The sequence below is a fragment of the Bos mutus genome, chromosome 6, assembly GCF_027580195.1.
Source record: "Bos mutus isolate GX-2022 chromosome 6, NWIPB_WYAK_1.1, whole genome shotgun sequence".
NCBI classification, from domain to species: Eukaryota; Metazoa; Chordata; class Mammalia; order Artiodactyla; family Bovidae; genus Bos; species Bos mutus.
The window spans coordinates 44693840-44718533 of record NC_091622.1 but is presented as its reverse complement, the minus strand read 5'-3'; the positions used below and the strand labels follow the sequence as shown (position 1 = coordinate 44718533).

Below are 24694 nucleotides of genomic sequence, written 5' to 3'. Positions count from 1 at the left end.
CTTCCTTTGACAACACTTTCAAACAGCACAATACAAAATAGAAGTATTAAAGAGAACCAAAAAGCATGGAAAGGAATGGTCTGATTCCAAAGATGTCAAATATATGGGAACTAATAACAAAACCTGGGTACCAAACTTATAATAAATAGTTGAATAACTCAACACAAAAACAGTGGAGCCCAGATTTGGCACTTACTTACCATGTTGACACAGACTTGACAGCCAGAAGCAGGGGGGCATTGGGGTATCTGTGAGAACCTCATCCGGCTGAAGGCTGGGGTCCATGGTGATGGACAGTTCAGATCGTGTCTCAGTGGAGTCTCCAGGAAAACTATGGAAATGAATGAAAACCATCCAAATAACAGAAACTTCAGAACTAGCAAGTTTTAAAACAAATTCAGAACTTGCTAGTGTAAGAGATTTAGTCATCATCACTTGCATTTGGCAGACTCAAAGGCAGGCAGGGGAGTGGAAAAGCTTTATGTTAGAAAAGGGGAAGGGTTCAGGTGTGCTCTGATTGGAGACTGTTGGCAAGGGGAAGCTGTTGAACATTTATCATATAGATGTTCAGTGCTGTGCTTTGAACACAAGTGTCAAACATAACCCTCATCAATAAGGAGCTCACAGTCTAGCTGAGGAAGACAGAAAATTATCAACTGAAATGCAATCTGGCAAGTATCATGGCTGATAAATGGCAGGATGGTCTGGGAATACACAGTAGGAACAGTGGTTGAGTGTGAAAGCTTTAGTCATTCAGTTGTGTCCTTTGGGACCCCATGGACTGTAGTTTACCAGGCTTCTCTGTCTATAGAATTCTCCAGGCAAGAACAGTGGAGTGGGTTGCCATTTCCTTCTCCAGGGGATCTCTCCAACCAAAGGATCAAACCTAGCTCTCCTGCATTGCAGAAAGATTCTTTACTGTCTGAGCCACCAGGTTACCTGTTAAACAATGAGTCCCAGGGGAGTGGGGTGTGGTGGGTGTGGGGGATTGGGAGCGAAGGGTCTGATTTGTAAAGATTACTGATTTCAGTGGATTTCCATGGTGTAAATACTCCCACCTTGGCCAGTTTTAATTTACCAGTAGGATGCCACTGAACAGGTAGTTGGAAAGAGATGTGAAGTAAGGTGCCATTATATCCTGTTTCCACCATACAGTACAGCAGATGTAAATAATCTCAAGAGCACAGATAATAGTAAAATGTAGAAAAATAATTGGGAAATTACAAGTTTGAGTGTTTAGCATATTTTGCTTTTAAGACAATTGGCTTAATTGTAAACTTACAATTAAGAGCCACTGTATTTAAAAACCAACTCACAAAATTATTGAACATTTGACAATCACCTCTTGAAAGAGAATATGAACTATTGTAAATGGGCCCCAGCATACCACTAGAAAAGAGTAATTTAAAGAATTATTGTAGGCTCACCTAGAGTGAAGACTGCAAGGAAATCAATGGGAGGGATCCTGCCTTTTCATCTCCATCTCAAGCACCTAGTGCTAGGTTGTTCAAAAGTCAAAAGTAACTCATTAATTCAATATTTTAAAAAAAAAATTTGAGCCCCTACTATATTCTGGGCACTTTCCCAGGCATTTGGGGAGTACCACAGCAAATACCAAGGCCCTGCCCTTTAGAGGGTTTACATTCTTTTGGGTGTACGTGTGTGTATGTGTATGTTTGTTATAAACGTCTCATCAGGAGGTGGATGATAAGTGTTATGGACAAAAATTTTGTGGTGCAAAGGAGAAAAGGAGTGGGGGCACTGCTATTTCAAATGGGGTTTCCAGACAACTGTCAATGTTGAGATCTATGAAGGAAGGGATGAACGGGTCTGGAATCTGAGAAACATGGCCTGAGTAAGGCTGAAGAGCAGACTCAGATATCTCACCATTCAACAGGACTGGAATACAGCGTAACCTAGGAAATTTTTTCTTCAGGGAAGACACTCACTTGGCCCTGAATCTCCTCAGCCGCTGCTCTCAGGTGCAAAGTCGTTCCTTCATATCTATGGGCAGGGCTAATTTCCTGTACTGGTTGAAGCCTGCCAAACGACCTACACCCTTGCGCAGGCGCAAATGCTTCGTCTTCAGGCACACTATTAGGAGCAGTTCGCGCATGTGCGAGAGCGAGACGGAGGTTTTTGTCCCAAGGCCTTCCCGTACCGTCCAGGAGGTGAGTCGTCTCCTGGTTCCGGGGTGTATTTGTTGTGTGTCAGTTGTTCTCCGGTCTCCGACAGCTGTCGCCACTACGGACATGAACCGCGAGCTCTTCGCGGCGGGCGAGCGGCTGGTGTCGCCGGCTTACGTGCGGCAGGGCTGTGAGGCCCGCCGCTCGCACGAGCACCTCATGCGGCTACTTCTGGAGAAGGTACTGGGCTCTGGGGTCCCTCCCCAACCGCCGCGCCCCCCAGACTCCGGCTCCGCCCAGCGCCCCTGTTAGTTCCAGGACATGCCCCACCCGCTCGTATTTGCTGTCTGAACCCTGTCCCCAGACCCTGTCGCAGATTGGCATTGCCCTGTACCGGCTTGCACCGCTCAGGTCCTTCTCAGCTTCGCCAGTGCTGCAAAACCCAGCGTTTTTAGGGGATACGAGGTTTTCGGGATTTTGAGACCCCCCCCCTCCTTTTTTTTTTTTCCCCTAACTTCGGGTTGGAGAAGCGAGAGGGAGGGGCCACATGATTTAGTTTTTTGTTTGCGGGTAGGGCAAAGTTCGCCTCTTCCAACTTTCACTACTCCCAGGAAACACGTGATGTTTAAATAAACTTAGGTTAATTAACTGGAAGGACTTACCTGGTGACAAAGAATCCGCCCGCCAATGCGGGAGACGTGGGTTCCATTCCTGGGTCGGGAAGACCTCCTGAGGAAGGAAATGGCAACCCACTCCCAGTTTTCTAGCCTGGACAATCCAGGCTCCATGGACAAAGGAGCCTGGCGGACTACAGTCCGTGGGGTCTCAAAGAGTCAGACAGGACTTAGCGACAAAACAAGGCACTTAAAATCAGTCAATCCTAAAGGAAATCAACCCTGAATATTCACTGAAAGGACTGATGCTGAAACCCCAATGCTTTGGCCACCTGATGCAGGGAGCCGACTCATTGGAAAAGACCGCGAAGCTGGGAACGATTGAAGGCAAAAGGAGAAGGGGGCGACAGAGTATGAGATGGTTAGGTAACACCCCGGGATGGACAGGAATTTGAGCAAAGTCTGGAAGATAGTCGAGGACCGAGGAGCCTGGAGTGCTGCGGTCCTTGGGGTCTCAAAAGAGTCGGACCCGTTAGTGACTGAACAACATGCTAACTCACAACAAGTATTGCTGAGGAACTTCACAGTTCTCCTGGTTCTTGCCAGCATCCTGAATTTTAATCTCAGTACAGTTTGGCAACCCCAGTTTTAACACCCTGGTTTGAAAAATCCTAGTTGAAGATAAGGTTTATTTGTCTTCAGTTACTTTTGTTACAGCTTTAAACCTGAGTAAATCTCATTGTATGCATTTATCATCACTTCTTGGACCAGTCTGTAGATAATTGTAATGGATTGTAACAAACATTTTGCCTCCTGAGGGTTTCTTCATAGTGTTGAATTCATGTCTGAATTTTAGAAAGCAAGGAGCATGGCAGAATTTGCATGGAAAAGTTTTGAAGTTCGTTGAAGTAGAGTTCTAGGGAATGATGTTTTTTTTAATATAGTCATAAGCTTTTTTTCCCCTCCTTTTTTAAGGGCAAGTGTCCAGAGGATGGTTGGGATGAAAGTACACTTGAACTCTTTTTACATGAACTTGCAGTTATGGACAGCAACAATTTCCTGGGCAATTGTGGTGTGGGAGAAAGGGAAGGAAGAGTGGCATCTGCATTAGTTGCTCGGCGACATTACAGGTATGTTTTTTTTTTTTAAGTACAAAGCATTTCTTTTTTCTTTGTTAAAAACCATGGTGGCAGTATTAATAATATTAAATTATAAAATGTTCCTTTGTAACCTACTTCTTGTTTAAATGGACATGTGAACTAGCTGCAACAGGGAGATGGAAACAATTTATCTGAATAGGTGTTTTTTAAGACAGTAGGGTAAAAGTTCTAGTATGTGGTGGTTATCCTGTCAGGTCTGGGTTGTTAAAAATACTGGCTGTATGTTGTGTTAACAGTGTTTAACCTAACCTATTTGATTATAAGAGTTTTAAAAGTGTTAGGGTTGTTTATAATTTTCCACGTTTCTTTTCTAACATTGCAAATTTTTTTAATAGAATGCTATATGGATAGAACTTTCCATCATTCACTCACATCTAAATTGAATCCCATTATATGAGTATCCTGCTTTGTTGCAGTAGGTGTAGGAAAGGTATATTATATTTAATTTCAGGTCATTAAATCACTTTTTTCTTTTGTATTATTTCAGAAACATTATTCCATCAATTCTGACAATGATTTAGTTGTCAGTGGTTTGAAATATGATTTCTCTGTTCTCCAACTTTTCCTTGAAAAATAGGTAAACTCTTTAAAACTCATGTGTTCCATGATTTTAAATCATGATGAAATTTTCCTCGGGATAGTAGAATTTTATTTCAGCCCAAACTATTGTCAAAGCTAATGATAACAAATGTATGAACTAGATGAAAAATTCATGGTTAAAAATAAGCTGATAACACGGTTGATAATATATGTTAAAAAAAAAAAACAACTTTGTACCTGAGGTTGCAGAGGTAATGGAGTATGACACTAGTGTTCTGTGATAATTCCTATGTGCAGAGTTTCTAATCTAGGCAACTATAAATGATAAATCAAATTTAAAATGAATGGTTTGTACACTAATTTTATGCTAAGGAGCATATAATTCTTCTAAACTTAAGGCAATGTTTGAAACATCAGTTCATCTCTGTTGGAACTTAGCTCACTGCTCTGATTAGAGAAATAGAAAGAAAGAAGATAAGTTAGTATTGCATATATTCTGGTTTTCCATTGCTGTATAACAAACCACCTCAAAACATAGTGGCTTAAAGCAGTCACTTATTGTTGTCTCTCACAGTTCTACAGGTTACCTGGACTCCTCAGGTAATTACTGCTTCAGGTCTCTCATGTATACGGTCCAGCTGAGAGTTTAGTCATCTGAAGGTTCAACTGGGCAGTTTATCCAAATTCAGTCACTTAGATGGCTGGGAATTGAGATGGCCTCTCCAAGTGGCTTGACTTGGGTTTCCACCAGCATGGCAACTGGATTTGAAGAGAGAAACCCTCTCCTCCTCTCCCCAACCTCCCCTTGAGCAAACCCTTCAAGAGGCCAGGTAGAAGCTTTAAGACTTATTATGACCTAGCTCAGAAGTTCCACACCATCATGTCTGCTTGATTCTTCCAGACCAAACAAATCACTGAGGCCAGCACAGATTCAATCTGGGGAATTAGACTCCATCTCTTGGTGTGGCAGTGGCATATGGGCATAGAGAGAAAAGAAATCAATAGTAGCCATCTTTGAAGACTAGCAACCACAGCATAATTGATGAATTTGTTTTAACTAGATATTTCCACATTATTAATAGTCAAATATAGTGTTTATTTGGTTATTTGTATTTGTATACTTATACAGTGGATTACTTAACACTGAACATTTTTGTCCAGTTGTTGGCCCATTTTTTGCTTAGGTTCATTCATGGAATTGGACGATCAGGTGATATTTCTGCTGTGCAACCCAAAGCTGCAGGTTCTAGCCTTTTGAACAAAATTACCAATTCTTTGGTCCTGGACATCATAAAATTGGCTGGTATGTACTGTGTTAATCATAATACTTTTGGCTGACCAGTCACACAAACCTTTGCCTAATTTCTTTTATTAATGCTTCTTTCCAAAAGGAGTATAAATGGCTTTTGAAAAGATGTATATAAAACCTTTAGAATAAGATGGAAAATAAGAGCCATAAGCCTGAAGGATGAATTTAGCAGTGAGCTTCCTGAGCAGGAATACAGAAGAAGTATTAAGTCTATAACTCTTTTATTTGATAGAAGTATATATTTTCTTTAAGAAGGATGCTAGTTTTTCAATGGAATAACTAATTTCTGTTTTTCTTCTTATTTGTAGGTGTCCATACAGTGACCAGCTGCTTTGTAGTTCCAATGGCAACTGGTATGAGTCTAACCCTGTGTTTCTTAACATTGCGACACAGAAGACCAAAGGCAAAGTATATTATATGGCCACGAATAGACCAGAAGTCTTGCTTTAAATCCATGATCACTGCAGGTAAAAAAAGAGAAGCAGCATATATGTCTTCAATACCACAGAAAATTTAAACATTTTATATAGAGGCAAATAAGTGAAAAAGAAACTAAAGTGAAGTTACTCAGTCGTGTCTGTCTCTGTGGCGCCATGGACTGTAGCCTGCCAGGTTCCTCCATCCATGGGATTTTCCAAGCAAGAATACTGGAGTGGGTTGCTGTTTCCTTCTCCAGGGGATCTTCCCTACCCAGGGATTGAACCTGGATCTCCTGCACTGCAGGCAGACTCTTTACCATCTGAGCTACCAAATAAACCTGTTCCTATTCCTTTTTTTTAATTGTGGTAAAACATACATAACAAAATTTATTATTTTAACTGATTTTAAATATATAGTTTCTTGATATTAAGTACATTCATCATGTTTGAACCATCACTGTCATCTCTCTACAGAACTTTTTCATCCTCTTAAACTGAAACTCTGCCTATTAAACAATAACTCTCCCCTGCCCTCCACCCCAGGTCTACTTTCTGTCTATGAATTTGTCCTTCATATAGGTAGAATTATAGACTATTTGTCCTTTCGTGACTGGCTTATTTGACTTAGCATAATATCTTTAAGGTTCATCCATGTTATAGCATGTACCAGAATTTCCTTCTTCTTTTAAGACTCCCATTGTGTGTGTGTGTGTGTGCGCGCGTGCCTGAGTGCATATTGCATGTATATATATATCTCATTTTGTTTATTCATTTACTGGTGGACACTTGGATTGCTTCCGCCTTTTGGCTATGGTGAATAATGCTGCTAAGAACATGGGTATACATATCCTGTTTGAGTCCCTGCTGTGAATTCTGAAAAGTATACACTCAAGAAGTGGAAGTGTTGCATTTTATGCCCCCATTCTTTAAAATGGGGATATGATTACCTACGATTGTTTTCAGGATTAAATAGGATAACATATGAAATGTGGGCAATAATCCCTGGAGCATACAAGGTGCTTCAGGAATGTTTGTTGTATGTACATGAGTGGAATACCTATAAATAATTACCATGAATCAAAGTACAGGAATACAGACATCACTGAGTATAGATGAGAAGAAACTTTAAATTGGCATTTTAGTATTTGGCTTCCTGATTAGGACAAGTCAAATTTGAGAATTTAAAGTTATTTTTGAATGACCTCAGTCTGTTGTATGAAATGAACAGTATTGGACTGTAATTAAACTGCTTAAATAATTCTAAAGAAACTCGGGTAAAGGGATTCATAATAAGGTCATATAGCAGAAATAGACTTTTAACTGGCATAAATCTGTCAAGTCTGTTAATTTGCAAACTATTAACCAAAAATCTGATAACCAAACTTACGGAAAGATTGAGGTCATATAGCAGAAATAGACTTTTAACTGGCATAAATCTGTCAAGTCTGTTAATTTGCAAACTATTAACCAAAAATCTGATAACCAAACTTATGGAAAGATTGATATATTGAAAAACTGGAAACTTTTTCCAAAAGGTGTTATGATTTGGACTACATTATGTTCTTAGGAAGCAAGATGGTTGTATTCATAGAAAAACAACACAAACTTGCATTGTAGTTGTTTAAAAGCAAAAATAGGGTTGAATCTAGAGAATTTGATAATGGAAAATTAGCTATCCTTAGGATGTTATTTATTTAAGTAAAGTTTTGTTTTAGTAGCTGCTTAGATATGAAGTCTAGACTTCTGTGGACCAGCATGTGAATTGATGATTTTATAGTGGCTGAAGTTTTATATTTCTGTAGGTAGAATGCAGACAACTTGTTGTGGATTCTAAAACAGAAATGAAAACTATTTGCACTGAACTCTGCTTTAAATTGCTGTGTGACCTTGGGGAAGCCACTTAATCTTCCTAAACTTTGGCTCCCTTATCTTTGAAATGAGTAAGTTGAGTTAAATGGTTTCTAAATCCCTTATAGCTTTTAAATCCATGAATCTAGTCTACTGCTAGATCTGGTATTTGGGAAGACTTAAGATGTGAGTACATAATAACTTTATGTGCAAAACAATTTTTATATTTAAATTATAGAAGGCTGTTACAAGCTATGAGATGGGTCTCCTAAAATGTGTTTTATTTTTCTTTAGAGGTAAAACATTAAGTGCATGATTGTGATTTGTTCCAGTACTTGAATTGTATTATTTTTGTTCATCTCTGAAATAAAGTGTACTTTAAAATAAAACTTGTGTTGCCAGAGATTGAGTAGATTTACTTTTTGGTGGACTGAAATTGAACAGGGCTCAGTGACCTCTTTTGTCATCAATGACTGTGTTATTACTTTCCTAGGCATCTATTCAACACTTGTTTTCGTTTCTTCCCAGAATTAGTCTTTCTTGTCATATCAAAATATTAAATGGATTTGTGATCCTACCTGTCCTTCACATTGTTTTGACCTGCCTTTGCCTCATGCCAGTATTAAGCCAGGTCTTTATATTAGAGAAGGGTCCATTGACCAAAATAAATATTTAAGAGTTCTGTATAGAATAGGACTGCTTCCTAGAGTCCAGGATCTCCCCTTATTCTAACATTTTGGTTTCTGGTTGACTTGGTTAGGTTTTGAGCCTGTGGTGATAGAGAACATTTTAGAAGGTGACGAGCTGCGCACAGACCTGAAAGCAGTGGAGGCTAAAGTCCAGGAACTTGGGCCTGATCACGTTCTGTGTGTTCATTCTACCACATCCTGTTTTGCTCCAAGGGTGCCTGATAGGTAAATGATTTGTGAACTTTGTCTTTCACTGTTCATCAGTCTTTAAAATGCACTTATACTAATTCTGAGAGATGTCTAAGTAACATTTGGCAGTTAATGCTACTTGAATGGACTGTTGAAGAAACAACATAATGGCTTCAGAAAATAAAAATATGATATAGAAGAAGGAAAAGCAACTAGTACCAAGTGGAGACCCTTTTTATCACCTGAAAAGACTCAGAGCATCTGTTTTCTTGCTCTTCATTATGTTTCTGGCTTTCTAGCATCCTTTTTGTCATTATTTAATAGAAGTTTCTAAGCTAAATTTTGGATTTACATATTTGGTTTTATTGCCATCTCCACTTACTTGATCTTACAGTTTGTTTTCATATATAGAAACTATCAGTATTATAATAACAGATTTTAAACAGAAAATTTTAGGATTATTTATTGTCCACTGATGCATGTTGATGTATGGCAAAACCAATACAATATTGTAAAGTAAGAAATAATAATAAAAATTAAAAAATAAATAAATTGGAAGACTAACCCAGATATACAGTTAGGTATATAATTATCCTTGCATTTAGAGAAAATGCAAATGTTTAAAAATGGCAACTGTTTCCTTTACTAAAGGATGGCCACAAGCTTTTGCTCTGAAAATGTGGTAGGCTTAGGTATAGTAATATATATTTCTAGTTTTGACAGCAACTGTTTGTTTCATTTTAACATTTTTAATATAAGTACTAATAATTTATAAAAACTACATTGACTTTGGACTATTTTCATAGCATCAAGTTACACTTTGATTTTAGTTCATGAAGTCACGTGATTTGACAATAATGAATACATGTTAGCTCTTTATAGGCAGATTTTAAGACTTTTTTAAGACACTTGCTTCATTCATGAGCTTGAGTGCTGTTTTCAGATTATGTTACATATGCTTGAGTTGTTTATTCATTACTTATCAAATTTTAAATTGGTATTGAAATATTAAATAAACATCTTTATTTCTTCATTGATGTTTTTGCTATCTAGAAAAATTTTAATGTGATGGAAATAAATTACATTTCTAAAAACAGCATATGGATATTTGCATTATTATAGATCATTTGTCCTTGAGGATATTTTTGTGAGGATATTTTTGTTTTTGTTTCATTTTGACTTTTTTTTAAATTGACATATGGTTGATTTGCAGTGTTGTGTTTCTGGTGTACAGAAAAGTGATTCAGTTATACATATACATATAAAAACAATATACATGTTGTTTTTTTATATCTTTTCCATTAGGATTTATTAAAGGATATTGAATATAGCTCCCTGTGCTATACAGTATGACCTTGTGGTTTATCTGTTTTACATGTAGTAGTTTGTATCTGCTGATCCCAAACTTCTTATTTATCCTTCCCCCACCCTCTTTCCCTTTTGGTAATCATAAATTTCTTCTCTGTGTCTGTGAGTTGTTCCTGTTTTGTAAGTTTATTCATTTGTATCATTTTAAATTCTGCATATAAGTGATATCAAATTGTAATTTTCTTTCTCTGACTTGCTTCACTTAGTATGCTAATCTCTAGGTCAGTCTATATTGCTGCAATTGGTGTTATTTTGTTCTTTTTTTATGGCTGAGTAGTATTCCATTGTATATATAGGCCACATCTTTATCCATTCACCTATAGGTAGGCATTCAGGTTGCTTCCATGTTTTGGCTATTGTAGATAGTGCCATTATGAATATAGCTCAGTCACTCAGTCGTGTCTGAATCTTTGTGGCCCCATGGACTGTGTAGTCTGCCAGGCTCCTTTGTCCATGGGATTATCCAAGAAGAATACTGGAGTGGGTGTCATTTCACACTGCAGGGAATCTTCCCACCTCAGACACTGAACCTTTGTCTCATGCGTTGGCAGGGAGATTTTTTTTACCACTAATGCCACCTGGGGAAGCCCTCGTTATGAATATAGGGATGCATGTGTTTGTTTGAATTAAGAGTTTTGTCTGCATGTATGTGCAGAAGTGGGAATGCTGGATCCTATGGCAACTATTTTTAGTTTTTTTAAGGAATCGCCATTCTCTATTTCCATAGTGGCTGCATCAGTTTACATTCCCGCAAACAATGAAGGAGGGTTTCCTTTTCCCCACACCCTCTCCAGCACTTATTATTTGTAGATTTTTTTAATGATGGCCATTCTGAGTGGTGTGAGGTGATACCTCATTGAAGTTTTGATTTGCATCTCTATAATAATTAGTGATGTTGAGCATCTTTTCATGTGCCTGTTGGCCATCTGTATCATTTTGAATAACTTTATTACCTGGTATAGGATAAGTACATTTTGTGTGTATTATCCTTTAGAAAAAATCAGGGGTTTTTTTTCAGTCAGAATTCTCATGTTTATTCTTATGTTAAATGCTACTGTTATTGGTGTTATATAATGAATGTTCCTGATTAGAGTGAACTTTAGGAATATGATGATGCTCAGTTATTAGTAATATGTTTGAATTTCTGATTTTATTAAATTTAAAAATACATTTTTATTTCCTTACATTAAGTTTAATTCCTTTATAGTTTTAATTTGAATGTATATATTATCTTTATTAATTAATTGGACAGTATTATGGAGCAAAATCAAAGAAAATGTTTTTTTAAAGTATCATTTCTTAAATTGATAACTTAAATTGGATTCTGAGTTAGAATACAGTCCAATTCACGTCAAAAATATTTTTTTGTTTCTCCTTGCCCTCTTAATACACATTGTAAATATTAGCAATTTGATCAATTCAGAATATTTAAAACTACTCACAAGTCCTTTTTTTTAAAGTACTTTGTTATTATGATGCTTTATTCTAAAAGAAGTTTGTTCCGTTATTAAGAAATACTTTCATTAAAATACAAACATGTGAAAGTGTCTTTTATAAAAAAAATACTTGTGTGTATTCCGGAAGGTCTATTTTTGTTAAAAACAACATCTGATTAGTTTTCTGCCTTGATTTGTGAGGTTTATGAAAATGAGTGATAAAATGAGTTTTTAATTCATAAAACAAAACTTTAGGGATATAAATTGAAAACTTCTGATGTTGAATAATGTTATTCCTATTTGTAGTTTAAAAACATATTAATGTACATCTACTGTAAAAGGAAAATGTGCTATGGATAAATAGATAGTTAAGCTATTATATATTTATAATACATTCTTATGGGAAAAATTTTTTTCTTTTAACATGCTTTGCTTTCAAATTTTATATTGTAGAGAGCATTTTTTAATAATTTTATCAAGCCATAAGGTTTTGTTTTAGCTTCATAGCATGAAGACATTTCTGTTAGAGATGACCTCAGTCACAAGTAGTATTTAGTTTTACAAAAGAGCATTATTTATTACACTCCAATTGAAATTTATTACCTTACTTTGCATAAAGTTAGACTCTCAGATTGTCTTAATATGAGAAGTATCAAATGAAAAAGTAAGAGTGAATTTTAAACCAGCAGCTATTTAAAAGATTCTTTAGTATCCAAGTTGTTGGAAAACGTTATTTTGGTACTCAAGTAGTTTAATGTTCTGTATTTTTTAATACATTAAAGTCTGTTTGAAAATGTATTTTTTACTTTATGAGATGCTTCATATGAGACTTCTTAGGATTTCAAGATATGCTAATTATTTTGCAGATATTAGCTTTGGAGTGATAAGCAACTGAAAGCATTTAAAAATGAGCATATCAACCTTGTAAGAACTGTATAAATAATCTGCTTCTTGCTTTTTATATCGAAAATTTTCAAGTGATTTAAAAGCTACCGTCTATGTAGATTTTTCTAAACACTTGTTTTCTTATTTTTATTGGTAACATTAATTTAAAAGCTTTTTCAGGCTTATCCCTAAGTACCTACTATGTATATTAAAGGTGCCAAATTATATGCTGAAATACTGCTGTAAAAATTTCAGTTTGTCATTTTCTCCCCTAGTATACTTTTTTGCTATTTAGTCGCTAAGTCGTTTGTGACCCCATGATTATAGCTCACTAGGCACCTCTGTCCATGGGACTTCCCAGGGAAGAATCCTGGAGTGGGTTGCCATATGGATAACTTAAATTTTAAAACTTTTTTTGTAGTTTATTAAGGCAGAGTATGAATACATCTTTCTATTGAATATGTTTATAGGTTAGAAGAACTGGCTGTGATTTGTGCTAATTATGGCATTCCACATATAGTCAACAATGCTTATGGAGTGCAATCTTCAAAGTGCATGCACCTCATTCAGCAGGTAAGAGCTTCAAAAGATATGTCAAGAAAAAATGTATTTTAACATACTTGGGATTATTACTTTGTTTTTCTTGCAACCTAATATAGAAAGACAGTTAGTTTAGCATCTTCATTTTTATGGAGCATTAGGAATTTGCATCCAGTAGTTACTAGTGAAAGTCATTATTTGTTGCTAGTGGCATTGGACTATAGCTATGCTCAGAAGGGATATAAAAATATTTTGCCACAGAACACAGAGCTGAGCTTCCTATGCTATAGAGCAGGTTCCCAGTAGCTCTCTACTCTACACATGGTAGTTGGTAGTGTGTATTTATCTGTCCTAGTCTCTCAGTTCATCCTACCCAAGGTGGGAGGTGGAAGGGAGGTCCAAGGTGGGGGGCTATATGTAGCCAATTCACTTCATTGTACAGCAGAAACTAATACAACATTGGACATTACCAGATGGTCAATACCGAAATCAGATTGATTATATACTTTGCAGTCAAAGATGGAGAAGTTGTATGTAGTCAGCAAAAACAAGACTGGAAGCTGACTGGAGCTCAGATCATGAACTCCTTATTGCAAAATTCAGACTTAAATTGAAGAAAGTAGGGAAAACCACTAGACCATTCAGGTATGACCTATATCAAATCCCTTAACGATTATACAGAGGAAGTGACAAATACATTCAGGGGATTAAATCTGATAGAATGCCTGAAGAACTATGGACAGAGGTTTGTGACATTGTACAGGAGGCAGTGATCAAGACTATCCCCAAGAAAAGGAGATTCAAGAAGGCAAAATGGTTGAGGAGGCCTTACAAATAGCTGTGAAAGAAGAGAAGGAAAAGGCAAAGGAGAAAAGCAAAGATATACCCATTTGAATGCAGAGTTCCAAAGAATAGCAAGGAGAGATAAGAAAGCCTTCTCCAGTGATCAATGCAAAGACATAGAGGAAAACAAGAGAATGGGAAAGACTAGAGATCTCTTCAAGAAAATTCAAGATACCAAGGGAAGATTTCATGCAAAGATGGGCTCAATAAAGGACAGAAATGGTATGGACCTAACAGAAGCAGAAGATATTAAGAAGAGGTAGCAAAAATACACAGAAGAACTATACAAAAAAGATCTTCATGACCCATATAATCATGATGGTGTGATCACTCACCTAGAGCCAGAAATCCTGGAATGCAGTCAAATGGGCCTTAGGAAGCATCACTATGAACAAAATTAGTGGAGGTGATGGAATTCCAGTTGAGCTATTTCAGATCCTAAAAGATGATGCTGTGAAAGTGTTGCACTCAATATGCCAGCAAATATGGAAATCTCAGCAGCGGCCACAAGACTGGGAAACGTCAGTTTTCATTTCAGTCCCAAAGAAAGGCAGTGTCAAAGAATGCTCCAACTACTGCACAAATGTACTCATCTCAACACGCTAGCAAAGTAATGCTCAAAATTCTCCAAGCCAGGCTTCAACAGTATGTGAACAGTGAACTTTCAGATGTTCAAGCTGGTTTTAGGAAAGGCAGAGGAACCAGAGATCAAATTACCAACGTCATTGAAAAAGCATCATTGAAAAAGCAAGGGAGTTCCAGAAAAACATCTATTTCTGCTTTATTGACTATTCCAGAGCCTTTGACTGTGTGGATCACAGCAAACTGTGGAAAATTCTGAAAGAGATGGGAATACCAGACCACCTTACCTGCCTCCTGAGAAATCTGTATGCAGGTCAAGAAGCAATAGTTAGAACTGGACATGGAAGAACAGACTGGTTCCAAATCGGGAAAGGAGTACATCAAGGCTGTATATTGTCACCCTGCTTATTTAACTTATATGCAGAGTATATCATGCAAAATGCTGGACTGGATGAAGCACAAGCTGGAATCAGGATTGCCAGGAGAAATATCAATAACCTCATATAGGCAGATGACACCACACTTATGCAGAAAGTGAAGAAGAACTAAAGAGTCTGTTGATGAAAGTGAAAGAGGAGAGTGAAAAAGTTGACTTAAAGCTCAACGTTCAGAAAACTAAGATCATGGCATCTGGTCCCATCACTTCATGGCAAATAGATGGGGAATAGTGGCAGACTTTATTTTGGGGGGCTCCAAAATCACTGCAGATGGTGACTGCAGCCATGAAATTAAAAGACAGTTTCTCCTTGGAAGAAAAATTATGACCAACCTAGATAGCATTTTAAAAAGCAGAGACATTACTTTGCCAACAAAGGTGCATCTAGTCAAAGCTGTGGTTTTTCCAGTAGTCATGTATGGATGTGAGAGTTGGACTATAAAGAAAGTTGAGTGCCGAAGAATTGATGCTTTTGAACTACAGTGTTGGAGAAGACTCAAGAGTCCCTTGGACTGGAAGGACATCCAACCAGTCCATCCTAAAGGAGATCAGTCCTGAATATTGATTGGAAGGACTGATGCTGAAGCTGAAACTCCAATACTTTGGCCACCTGATATGAAGAATTGACTCATTTGAGAAGACCCTGATGCTGGGAAAGATTGAAGGCGGGAGGAGAAGAGAATGACAGAGGATGAGATTGTTGGATGGCATCACCGACTCAACGGACATGAGTTTGTGATGGACAGGGAAGCCTGGCGTGCTGTAGTCCATGGGTCACAAAGAGTCTGACATGACTGAGTGACTGAACTGAACTAAACACAACATTGTAAAGCAACTATACCTCAATTTTTTTTAATCTGTTTTTCTTAAAAAAAAAAAAAACTTCAGTAGCTTATTTTATTTAACTTTCTCAAAATGTTCCATTACCAGTGTTCTCATTTTTCTAATGTACTTGATTATAGTATTCATAAAATGTTGAATATTTATTCTAGCATATAACTGTGGAGTTGGCAAATAGGAAAGGACTGTTTTCTATTAGGGAAAGGACTTTGTTCACTGTTATGTCTTCAGTCCTTGGGACAGAACCTGGTACATAATTGGCACTCAATAATTGATTACTCCAAATTGAATTATATTTACTTACAGTGATTATTCATGCTATATTAGTATATAGATAGATATTATTTAGGTATGATACAAGTTTTATGATTTGTGTTCATAATGATATAAACAAGTACTCAGGTTTTTTTTTTGTTTGTTTGTTTGTTTATTCTTCCAATTTTATTTTATTTTTAAACTTTACATAAATTAGTTTTGCCAAATATCAAAATGAATCCGCCACAGGTATACATGTGTTCCCCATCCCGAACCTCCTCCCCTCCTCCTCCCCCCATACCATCCTCTGGGCCGTCCCAGTGCACCAGCCCCAAGCATCCAGCATCATGCATCGAACCTGGACTGGCAACTCGTTTCCTATGTATTTTACATGTTTCATTGCCATTCTCCCAAATCTTATTCTCCCTCTCCCACAGAGTCCATAAGACTGTTCTATACATCAGTGTCTCTTTTTGCTGTCTCGGAACTGGGTTATTGTTACCATCTTTCTAAATTCCATATATGTGCGTTAGTATACTGTATTTATGTTTTTCCTTCTGTTCACTGTATAATAGGCTCCAGTTTCATCCACCTCATTAGAACTGATTCAAATGTATTCTTTTTAATGGCTGAGTAATACTCCATTGTGTATATGTACCACAGCTTTCTTATCCATTCATCTGCTGATGGACATCAATAATGTCTTGGCTATTATAAACAGTGCTGCAAACATTGGGGTACACGTTATATTTACTTACAGTGAGTTTTTAAGGATTCACACTGTTCTCCATATTAGTATATAGATTGCATTCCCACCAACAGTGTAAGAGGGGTTCCTTTTCTCCACACCCTCTCCAGCATTTTTATTTGAGACTTTGTGTTCATTCTGAAAATGATATGGTTTTGATTAAACAAGTACTCAGTTTTGACACACATGTAATTTGTGTTACGTGGTTAAGAGTTGCTCACAGATTGTCTGCGGTCTCCCACGTGGTGGTGAATGCTTCTTAGATCTTTAGGTCCTATCTTATAAATTTTTTGTTTTCTTTTTTATTCTTTTGAGTGTACTCTGATATAAATATGGTTTATATGATAGTATTAGCCGATTTTCTTAATTTCTTTACTCAAAGGTTGTACCTGTTAAGATGTAATTGACTGCAGGTAACAGAAACCCAACCCAAATTAGCTTAGTCAATAAAGAAATAGATTAGCTTGCATAACAAAAGAGGTCCAGAGGTGGGTGGTATGCCAGGTTTTTTAAAACCTTTGTGGAAAACCGTTTACTGTTTCCTCGATATCCTTTTCCATAACTCCTTAACTTTTTAAGGCTTCATCACAATTTTAGATTAGATTATATCTAATTTGAATAGTGGCAGAGGAACTCTTGAAAAAAACATGATTTCAGTGATTCATTTTTATTCCATCTCCCTTTCCCCCTTTTCCTCTCTCTTCCTCTTTAATTTTTAGCAGCCTCAGTTCTTTTAAAAGTTAAATATACCAGCATTCCTAAAAGTTTAGAAAAATGAGGAAGGAGTAGAAGATCACTCATAAACCTGTTACCCTAACAGTTACCCTTAGTAATTTCTGTATCCCTTTTCTCTCTTTTTTAAAATACGTATATGGTTATAGCTGTTATGTATACTTAGTATTAACATTTTCAAATTTAGTAAAAATATTTAATTTTTAAATTTAAATATTAGTGTTTCTATACTCTCCACATGCTTATGAAGTTTTCATAATAATCAGTTTAATGGTCCCTTAACATTTATCCAGATGTTACATACTTAACCCAGCAATGTTCATGACATATTTTTGAATACTGGGAAATTTGATGGTGTAATTGAAGAATTTAGGACTCCGAAAGCTTCCCGTGGGGTTATACATCACAAATAGACTACTTTGTCATCACTTCTCTTCATTTGTGAGGTGGTTTTACTAAAATTTTAACCAGAAAATAACATTATAAGATGGTGAATGAATTTTTATGAGGTAGTTGTATTGTTGCAGATACTGTGTTACCTTCTAGAACTGATAGTTCTTTAAAAAAGCGAAGAACCCTACATGAACATTGACCCTTAGAAAAAGAGGTGGTGTCCCTGTTGCTTTCAACCAAACGAATATTTGGGTCTTATTGGTGCTAGTTGTTTCATGACATTCTAAAAAATTAAAATTAACTTTGTTTCAGTAGTTTTTATTCATTGTACGTGCCATTTACTCAGTATACACCATGTGTCAGGCATCCTGCTAGACTTTTAAAGTTTATTAAATTAATCCTAACAGTTTAAGGTATACTTCTTATTGTTTCTGTTCTGCAAATGAAGAAACACACTCAGAGGTATTAAGTGACTTGCCTAAGGAACGAAGCTGCAAAATGGCCCATCTAGTTCTATGTGACTCCAAAGCCCTTATTTTCCTCTAAAAAACAAAGTACCAAAACTGCTAAGCTTTCTTGAGAAGATAGTATTGCAATAATCAAGCAATCAGGAAAGAAAGAGGTATAACTAAAATGTTTCCGAATTCTTTTTTTTTTTCAAGGGCAGTACCCCAGAATGACTTAATGCTGAGCATACTGTGCATTCTGATATGCATATATGGCCAGGAAATTAACTTTGCAAAACGTATAATTCTGATATATATTAAACTGACTAATTTAGGAGACTCATAGAATATGGGTGTGAGGACACATTACTAGATAGGGTTGTAGTAGAGTCACAAAATTACGTAGAATTAATTTAAATTTTAGAGTTAGAATGGATTGTTAAGCTCCCAAAGTGTGGGAAGCAGTGTGTGTTTTTATTGAGAATTTGAGAGAAGTAGGTGTTATACTGCTTATTCATAGACCTGTCAATTCATTCAACACATATTTGCAGGGTTCCCACAGATGTGCCAGGCACCAGGGTAGGTGTTGGGGATGCAGTAGTAATTGTAACAATCTTCATCCTCATGGAGTGGAAGCAGACAGTGAGCAATAAGGATGACAGGTCTTCATAAATGCTCTAGCGTTTGAGAGGAGGGGTGTCAGATGGAGTGATCCAGGAAGTCCTCTCTGAGAAGTGACATTTGAGCAGAGTCCTGAGTGATATGAAAGAGTGAATTGGGTGGTACTCTGGAGAGATTCCAGGCAGAAAGTAACGCAGAGGCCAGGGTGTGCTGGGAATGGGTGAAGAAGAGCAAGGAGGCCGGTATAGCTGGGCCAGGGCAACTGAGGGTGGCAGTGAGGGTAAAGAGGTTCTGAGGTGGGGTAAAGGTTTGAGATTTTATTCTTGGTATGATCATCAGGCAATGGAAGGCTTTGGGCAGAATAGCCTGTGACTGACTTTTATAACCATCGTTTTGGCTGTGCTGTGGGAAACGGCCTGCAGGAAGACAAGTATGGAAGGTTGTTGCAGCTGCCCACGTGAGATGTGTTGGTGGCCTAGGCCAGGGTGGTAGCTGTTGAGGTGTTAAGGAACAGTTCGATTCAGATGTATTTTGAGAGTCGATCTTATAGGGTATGCTGATGAATCAGATGCAAGAAATGAGGAAATGAGGATTCAGGGCCTCCAAGACTTTTATGAGCTGCTGGAAAGATGAAAATGCTGTAGGATACTATTTAATTCTTTAAACATGAATTCTTCATCGCACTTACCTAGGTTTTTGCCAGGGTGACTTTCAGTGTGTGCATGTATGCTCAGTTGCTTAGTCGCGTCTGACTCTGAGACCCCATAGACCGTAGCCCACCAGGCTCCTCTCCATGGGGTTCTCCAGGCAAGAACACTGGAGTGGGTTGCCATTTCCTCTCCAGGGGATCTTCCCAATCCGAGGATCAAACCCACATCTCCTGTGACTCCTGCATTGGCAGATGGATTCTTTACCACCGAGTTACCTGGGAAGCCCCAGGTGACTTTCAGTAAGACACTTTAACTACATTTCTGACCTTGGGCACATCACTTTAATTTCTTTGTGCTTTAATTTTCTTATCTGTAAAATAGCTATTATTGTGACATCTGCCCAGAGGGGTATTGCAAAGGTTAAATGAGTTAAGAATGTAGAGTGCTTAGAACAGTGCCTGATGCGTAGTAAGTTCTCTGTAAATTCTAGCCTTAATTATTGTATGAACAATCATCTGTTTTATTCACTGCTGCTGTGTCCAGGACCTGGAGCAGTGTATGATAATAGGTGATAGGTGCCCCAATATTTGTCCTCTGAATTAATGAGTAAGTGAATGAACTGATAAATGGCCACTGTTTACTTCATAGAACGTGCTCCTGTGTTTCCTATTCTGTTTAAGCCCTTCTAGCCTTGTAGTGTTTTTCTTTCCTCCTCAGTAATAGCCTCAGACCTTAGTGTGGAGAGCAAGATCTATACACCATTCCTGGCCTGTTTGTTTTCCTGCCACAGAGTTTGCTGCCCTTTGACTGCTTTCTGTGTTTTAGTAGTGAAAGGATTCTAGCAAAGTCTTGTGGACTGATTGCCCTCTTAGTACTCCTGCTCCCAATTTAAGTTCAGATTTCTCTTAGGACATCTTGGGCAGTACTTAAATGTTGATGAAAAGGTAACTCCGTTCCACTTCATTTTTATGTGCTACTACCTTGCATAGTTTTCAGTTATTTGTTCAGTGACTTTGCATGGTTTTCAGTTATTTATTCAGTTAGTCTTATATGCTTCTCTCTGTTTTCCTGTGGTAAGATGAGATTTTCTCTGATCATGGTTTATGAGGAAATTAGAAAGGAGAATGATGGGGAAGGTTACGATTGAAACAATCACAGGATAGCCTCCAGAGTGGTCTGTGCCCTTTTTCTGATTTTGCTGCTTCTCCCTATTGCCAGGATCTGGTCTCTCAGATTAGGCTACCTATCTGCTCCTTCTATTCTCCCTGAGATATGGATGTGGATATAAAGTGGGAAGATGAAGGTCAAATGTGGTTACAATATTAATAGGAATGTAGATTGTGAATACAGATTGAAAATCTGTGGCTATAGATAAAGAAGAAAAACTATCTTAGCTGAAATTTAGATAGTATCTCAGTTTTTAAGAGGAGAAAATTGAAACACATTAGGCAGAAGGTCATGGACTGTGTTGCATGGGACTAGAACTTAGTTTTACATTTCTAGCAAGTATTCCATTTTTCACCAGAATATGAAATTTTCACTTGAAGTTCATTTGCAATGGAATAGGATCATCCAAGATTATGACATTAGGAAACAAAGTTACGTAGAACCATTGCCAACAGTATACTTCCAAAAAATTCCATTAGTTGATGTTAAAAATAGAATCTTTCTTTTCTCTGTTGTTATCCAAGTGGTGGTAGGAGCAGAAAGTGAAAGTCGCGCAGTCGTGTCCGACTCTTTGTAATCCCCTGGACTATACACAGTCCATGGAATTCTCCAGACCAGAATACTGGAGTAGGTAGCCTTTCCCTTCTCCAGGGGATCTTCCCAACCCAGGGATTGAACCCAGGTCTCCCATATTGCAAGCGGGTTCTTTACCAGCTGAGCCACAAGGGAAGCCCAAGAATACTGGAGTGGCTAGTCTATCCCTTCTCCAGGGGATCTTCCTGACCCAAGAATTGAACTGGGGTCTCCTGCATTGCAGGCAGATTCTTTGTCAACTGAGCTATGAGGGAAGCCCTCCAGTTATAAGAAGCAACATTTAAAAACTCTGTTTAATACTAAAAAATATTTTACTGGTGTTTATACAAAGAAAATATTTGATCTGTGTTTTTATTTCTGTGCATTGTTTTAATGACATTTATTAACAGCAGTTGCTGTCCTTTCTTCTGGAAACTAATAATGTAATATTGCATGTTATTCTGTTCTAGGGAGCTCGTGTTGGTAGAATAGATGCTTTCGTTCAGAGCTTGGACAAAAATTTTATGGTTCCAGTAGGTGGTGCTATAATTGCTGGCTTTAATGATTCCTTCATTCAGGAAATCAGCAAGATGTATCCAGGTAAATAAATCAGTTGCTCTTCAGAAAAAGTAACTAACAAACAAATATCCATTTGTGTATTAGGCTACTGTAATAAATCTTACTTTACAAAGCTTTTTCTCCCTAATGTAACATATCATCCTTATTTCAGGAAGAGCTTCAGCTTCACCTTCTTTAGATGTCCTTATTACTTTATTATCACTTGGATCAAATGGCTACAAGAAGCTATTAAAAGAAAGAAAGGTAAGCTTTCCCTGTAGGTATAAAATAATATCCTTGACTAAAACAGTACTCCAGAGTATTGGTGTTTCTGTCTATTGGTTTATCAATTTGGGATATAGATACCTAGCACAGTCCTAGGGGATTGACTTTGATTTGGTTTTCAATTAATCATTGTTATCCCATCTATTCAGATATCCTGAGAAATCTTGGAAAAGCAATTTTGTTTTTGTGTGTGCTTTTTTTGAGAAAGTCCTGTATCAGGGATTCTATTAGTTCGGTAAAATTTAATTCATTTATCACTTATAGGTAAATAGAAGCTCTTAAAAGACAGATGGACAAGTTTTTTTCTTTTTAGTTTTGGAAGACTTGTTTAGATGTGACATGTCATTTGCAGGAGGAAAAATACAGGTAGAAGTTGACCAGCTTCTCTTTCTAAGTAATAAATCCATCTTTTGCCGTTACTGGAATGCTGAACTCATTGATTATGTTGATTATGAAAAGTGACATTTGTGCTTGAAAACTGAACTTTATCTTCAACACTAAAAGCTAGCTTAATTCAGGGCAGCTTCAAAATTGTAGTCAGAGACAGTGTTGCTAGGGCAGGTCAGATTAAGATGTTTTATTCATCTCCAATCTGGGAGGGCTAGAGGTTCCTGGTATCATTTTTGTATCTATAACTTTCTAATACTTAGTAGCAGTTACAGTCCCTAAGATTTATCATATTAATTTACATATTTTAAAATATTTTCATGTATATCATCTGATAGATCCTCTCAACAAACAGCCTTATGAATATCTAACAGAAATTTAAAACTTCTGTGCCCTGTTTTCTCCTAGTCCCTTTCTTCCCACTAATTCAACCCATAGGAAAGTAATTGCTTACTTTTTATTGTTAGGACATCTCTTAAGATTTACATGATATAGGAAAAAGATGGTCAACCTCAGTCTTTAGGGAAATACAAATTAAAGTGAGATGTCACTAATATAAAAAACAAAAACTAATATAAAAAACTAATCAGCAACTTTGATAACGCTTTGGCAGTTTCTTGTATACTTACCACAAAAACTAGTGTCCCACTCTTAGCTATTTAGTCAAGAGAAATGAAAAATTGTATGTGTACAAAAACTTATATGTGAATGTTCATGGTGATTTTATTCATAATTGCCAAAAGCTGGAAACAACTCAAATGTCCATCATCTGGGGTATAAACAAACTGATACATACATACTCTGCAATAAAAAGGAACCAACTACTGACATATGCAACAGCATAATAACTCTCAAGTGCATTATGCTAAATGAAATAAGCCAGACTTGAAAGGCTACATATTGTATGTAGCCATCCTTTTTGTAAAAGGCAAAAAGATATCAGGACAGAAAAGAGATCAGTGGATGCTAGAGGCCTGGGTTGGGGAGGGGATTATTAATGGTAGTGAAATGTTTTGTATCTTGATAGTGGGAGTAGTTCCATGACTGTATGTTTGTCAGAATTCACAGAAGTGGACACCTGAAATTTTACTGTGTGTAAATTATGCCTCAATAGCCCTGAAAAGAAATTCTAGATGATTAGACTAAAACTCCAGTTTGATGAACTCCAAGAAATAATCATCTTGTTTTGAGAGAGAAAACCTCAGCAGAATCTTTCAACGCTCCTTCCCCATAGGACAGATGGAGACTGTTGACTGAGGAAAACCATCACCTGTATATGTGAAAGTTGTATCAGACACTGGGGGTCTTAGCTCTCCTGTCCCTAGTTGTTTCACTATGGTAAAGGTACTTGAACTCACAAATTTTTTTCCCTTATTTATGAAAGAAACAATTGACATCTAGGCCATTTCTAATTCTGAAAGATTATAGAATATTTCTGAAAATGAAATAGCTGCTTTCTGGGCCTTGGGTATTATAATCATGGGAATTGGCCTGTAATTTAGTAATCCAGCACAAGTCATACTTTATATGACTTGTAATTTCTATTAAGCATTTTTTAAGTTTGAAATTTTTAAGATGATCTCTTGAATTTCATGGTATCTCATATCCATTTCCACCCCTGTTAAGCCCTCTTGACCCACCCCCTCCCCCAGTCTGAACAGTGACAAGCTCATTTAAAATAGCATGGTCTAACGTATGGACCAGTATTTCTATGAAATAGAAATAAATAGTGGAGAACTTTGATTGTAGGATAAGTTTCACTGAGTAAATAATTTACTAAGTATCTGTTGAGCATATATTATGTGTCAAGCCTATAATATTGATATAATAACCAATAAGATAGACAAAAGATACCTGCTCTTGTGGAGCTTACATTTTGTATGAAGGATACCAGCAGTAAACAAATAACATAAAATATAAATTATAAAGTTTGTTTAATACATAAATTATACAGGTGAAAGCACTGTGGAAAAGAAGAACAGAGTAAAATAAGGGGGGTTAGGGTTGATGTGAGGGGGGAGATGGTGAGAACTGATTTTTAAAATACAGTGGTTA

At 37.0% G+C, this 24694-nt stretch overlaps 1 protein-coding gene across 2 annotated transcripts in view; it reads left to right on the top strand.

The window, feature by feature from the left end:
• Window positions 1-2099: 2099 nt before the first annotated feature.
• SEPSECS (Sep (O-phosphoserine) tRNA:Sec (selenocysteine) tRNA synthase) overlaps window positions 2100-24694 on the top strand; it is a 39817-nt gene continuing 17222 nt past the window's right edge. The window contains exons 1-8 of one of the 2 annotated variants that reach the window (XM_070372223.1): window positions 2100-2171; window positions 3716-3870; window positions 5625-5743; window positions 6058-6216; window positions 8777-8930; window positions 13054-13156; window positions 21880-22009; window positions 22140-22231. In XM_070372223.1, the coding sequence (XP_070228324.1) occupies window positions 2115-2171; window positions 3716-3870; window positions 5625-5743; window positions 6058-6216; window positions 8777-8930; window positions 13054-13156; window positions 21880-22009; window positions 22140-22231 (969 nt within the window). In that variant the 5' untranslated portion in view covers window positions 2100-2114. The other variant, XM_070372222.1, reaches the window with a different exon arrangement.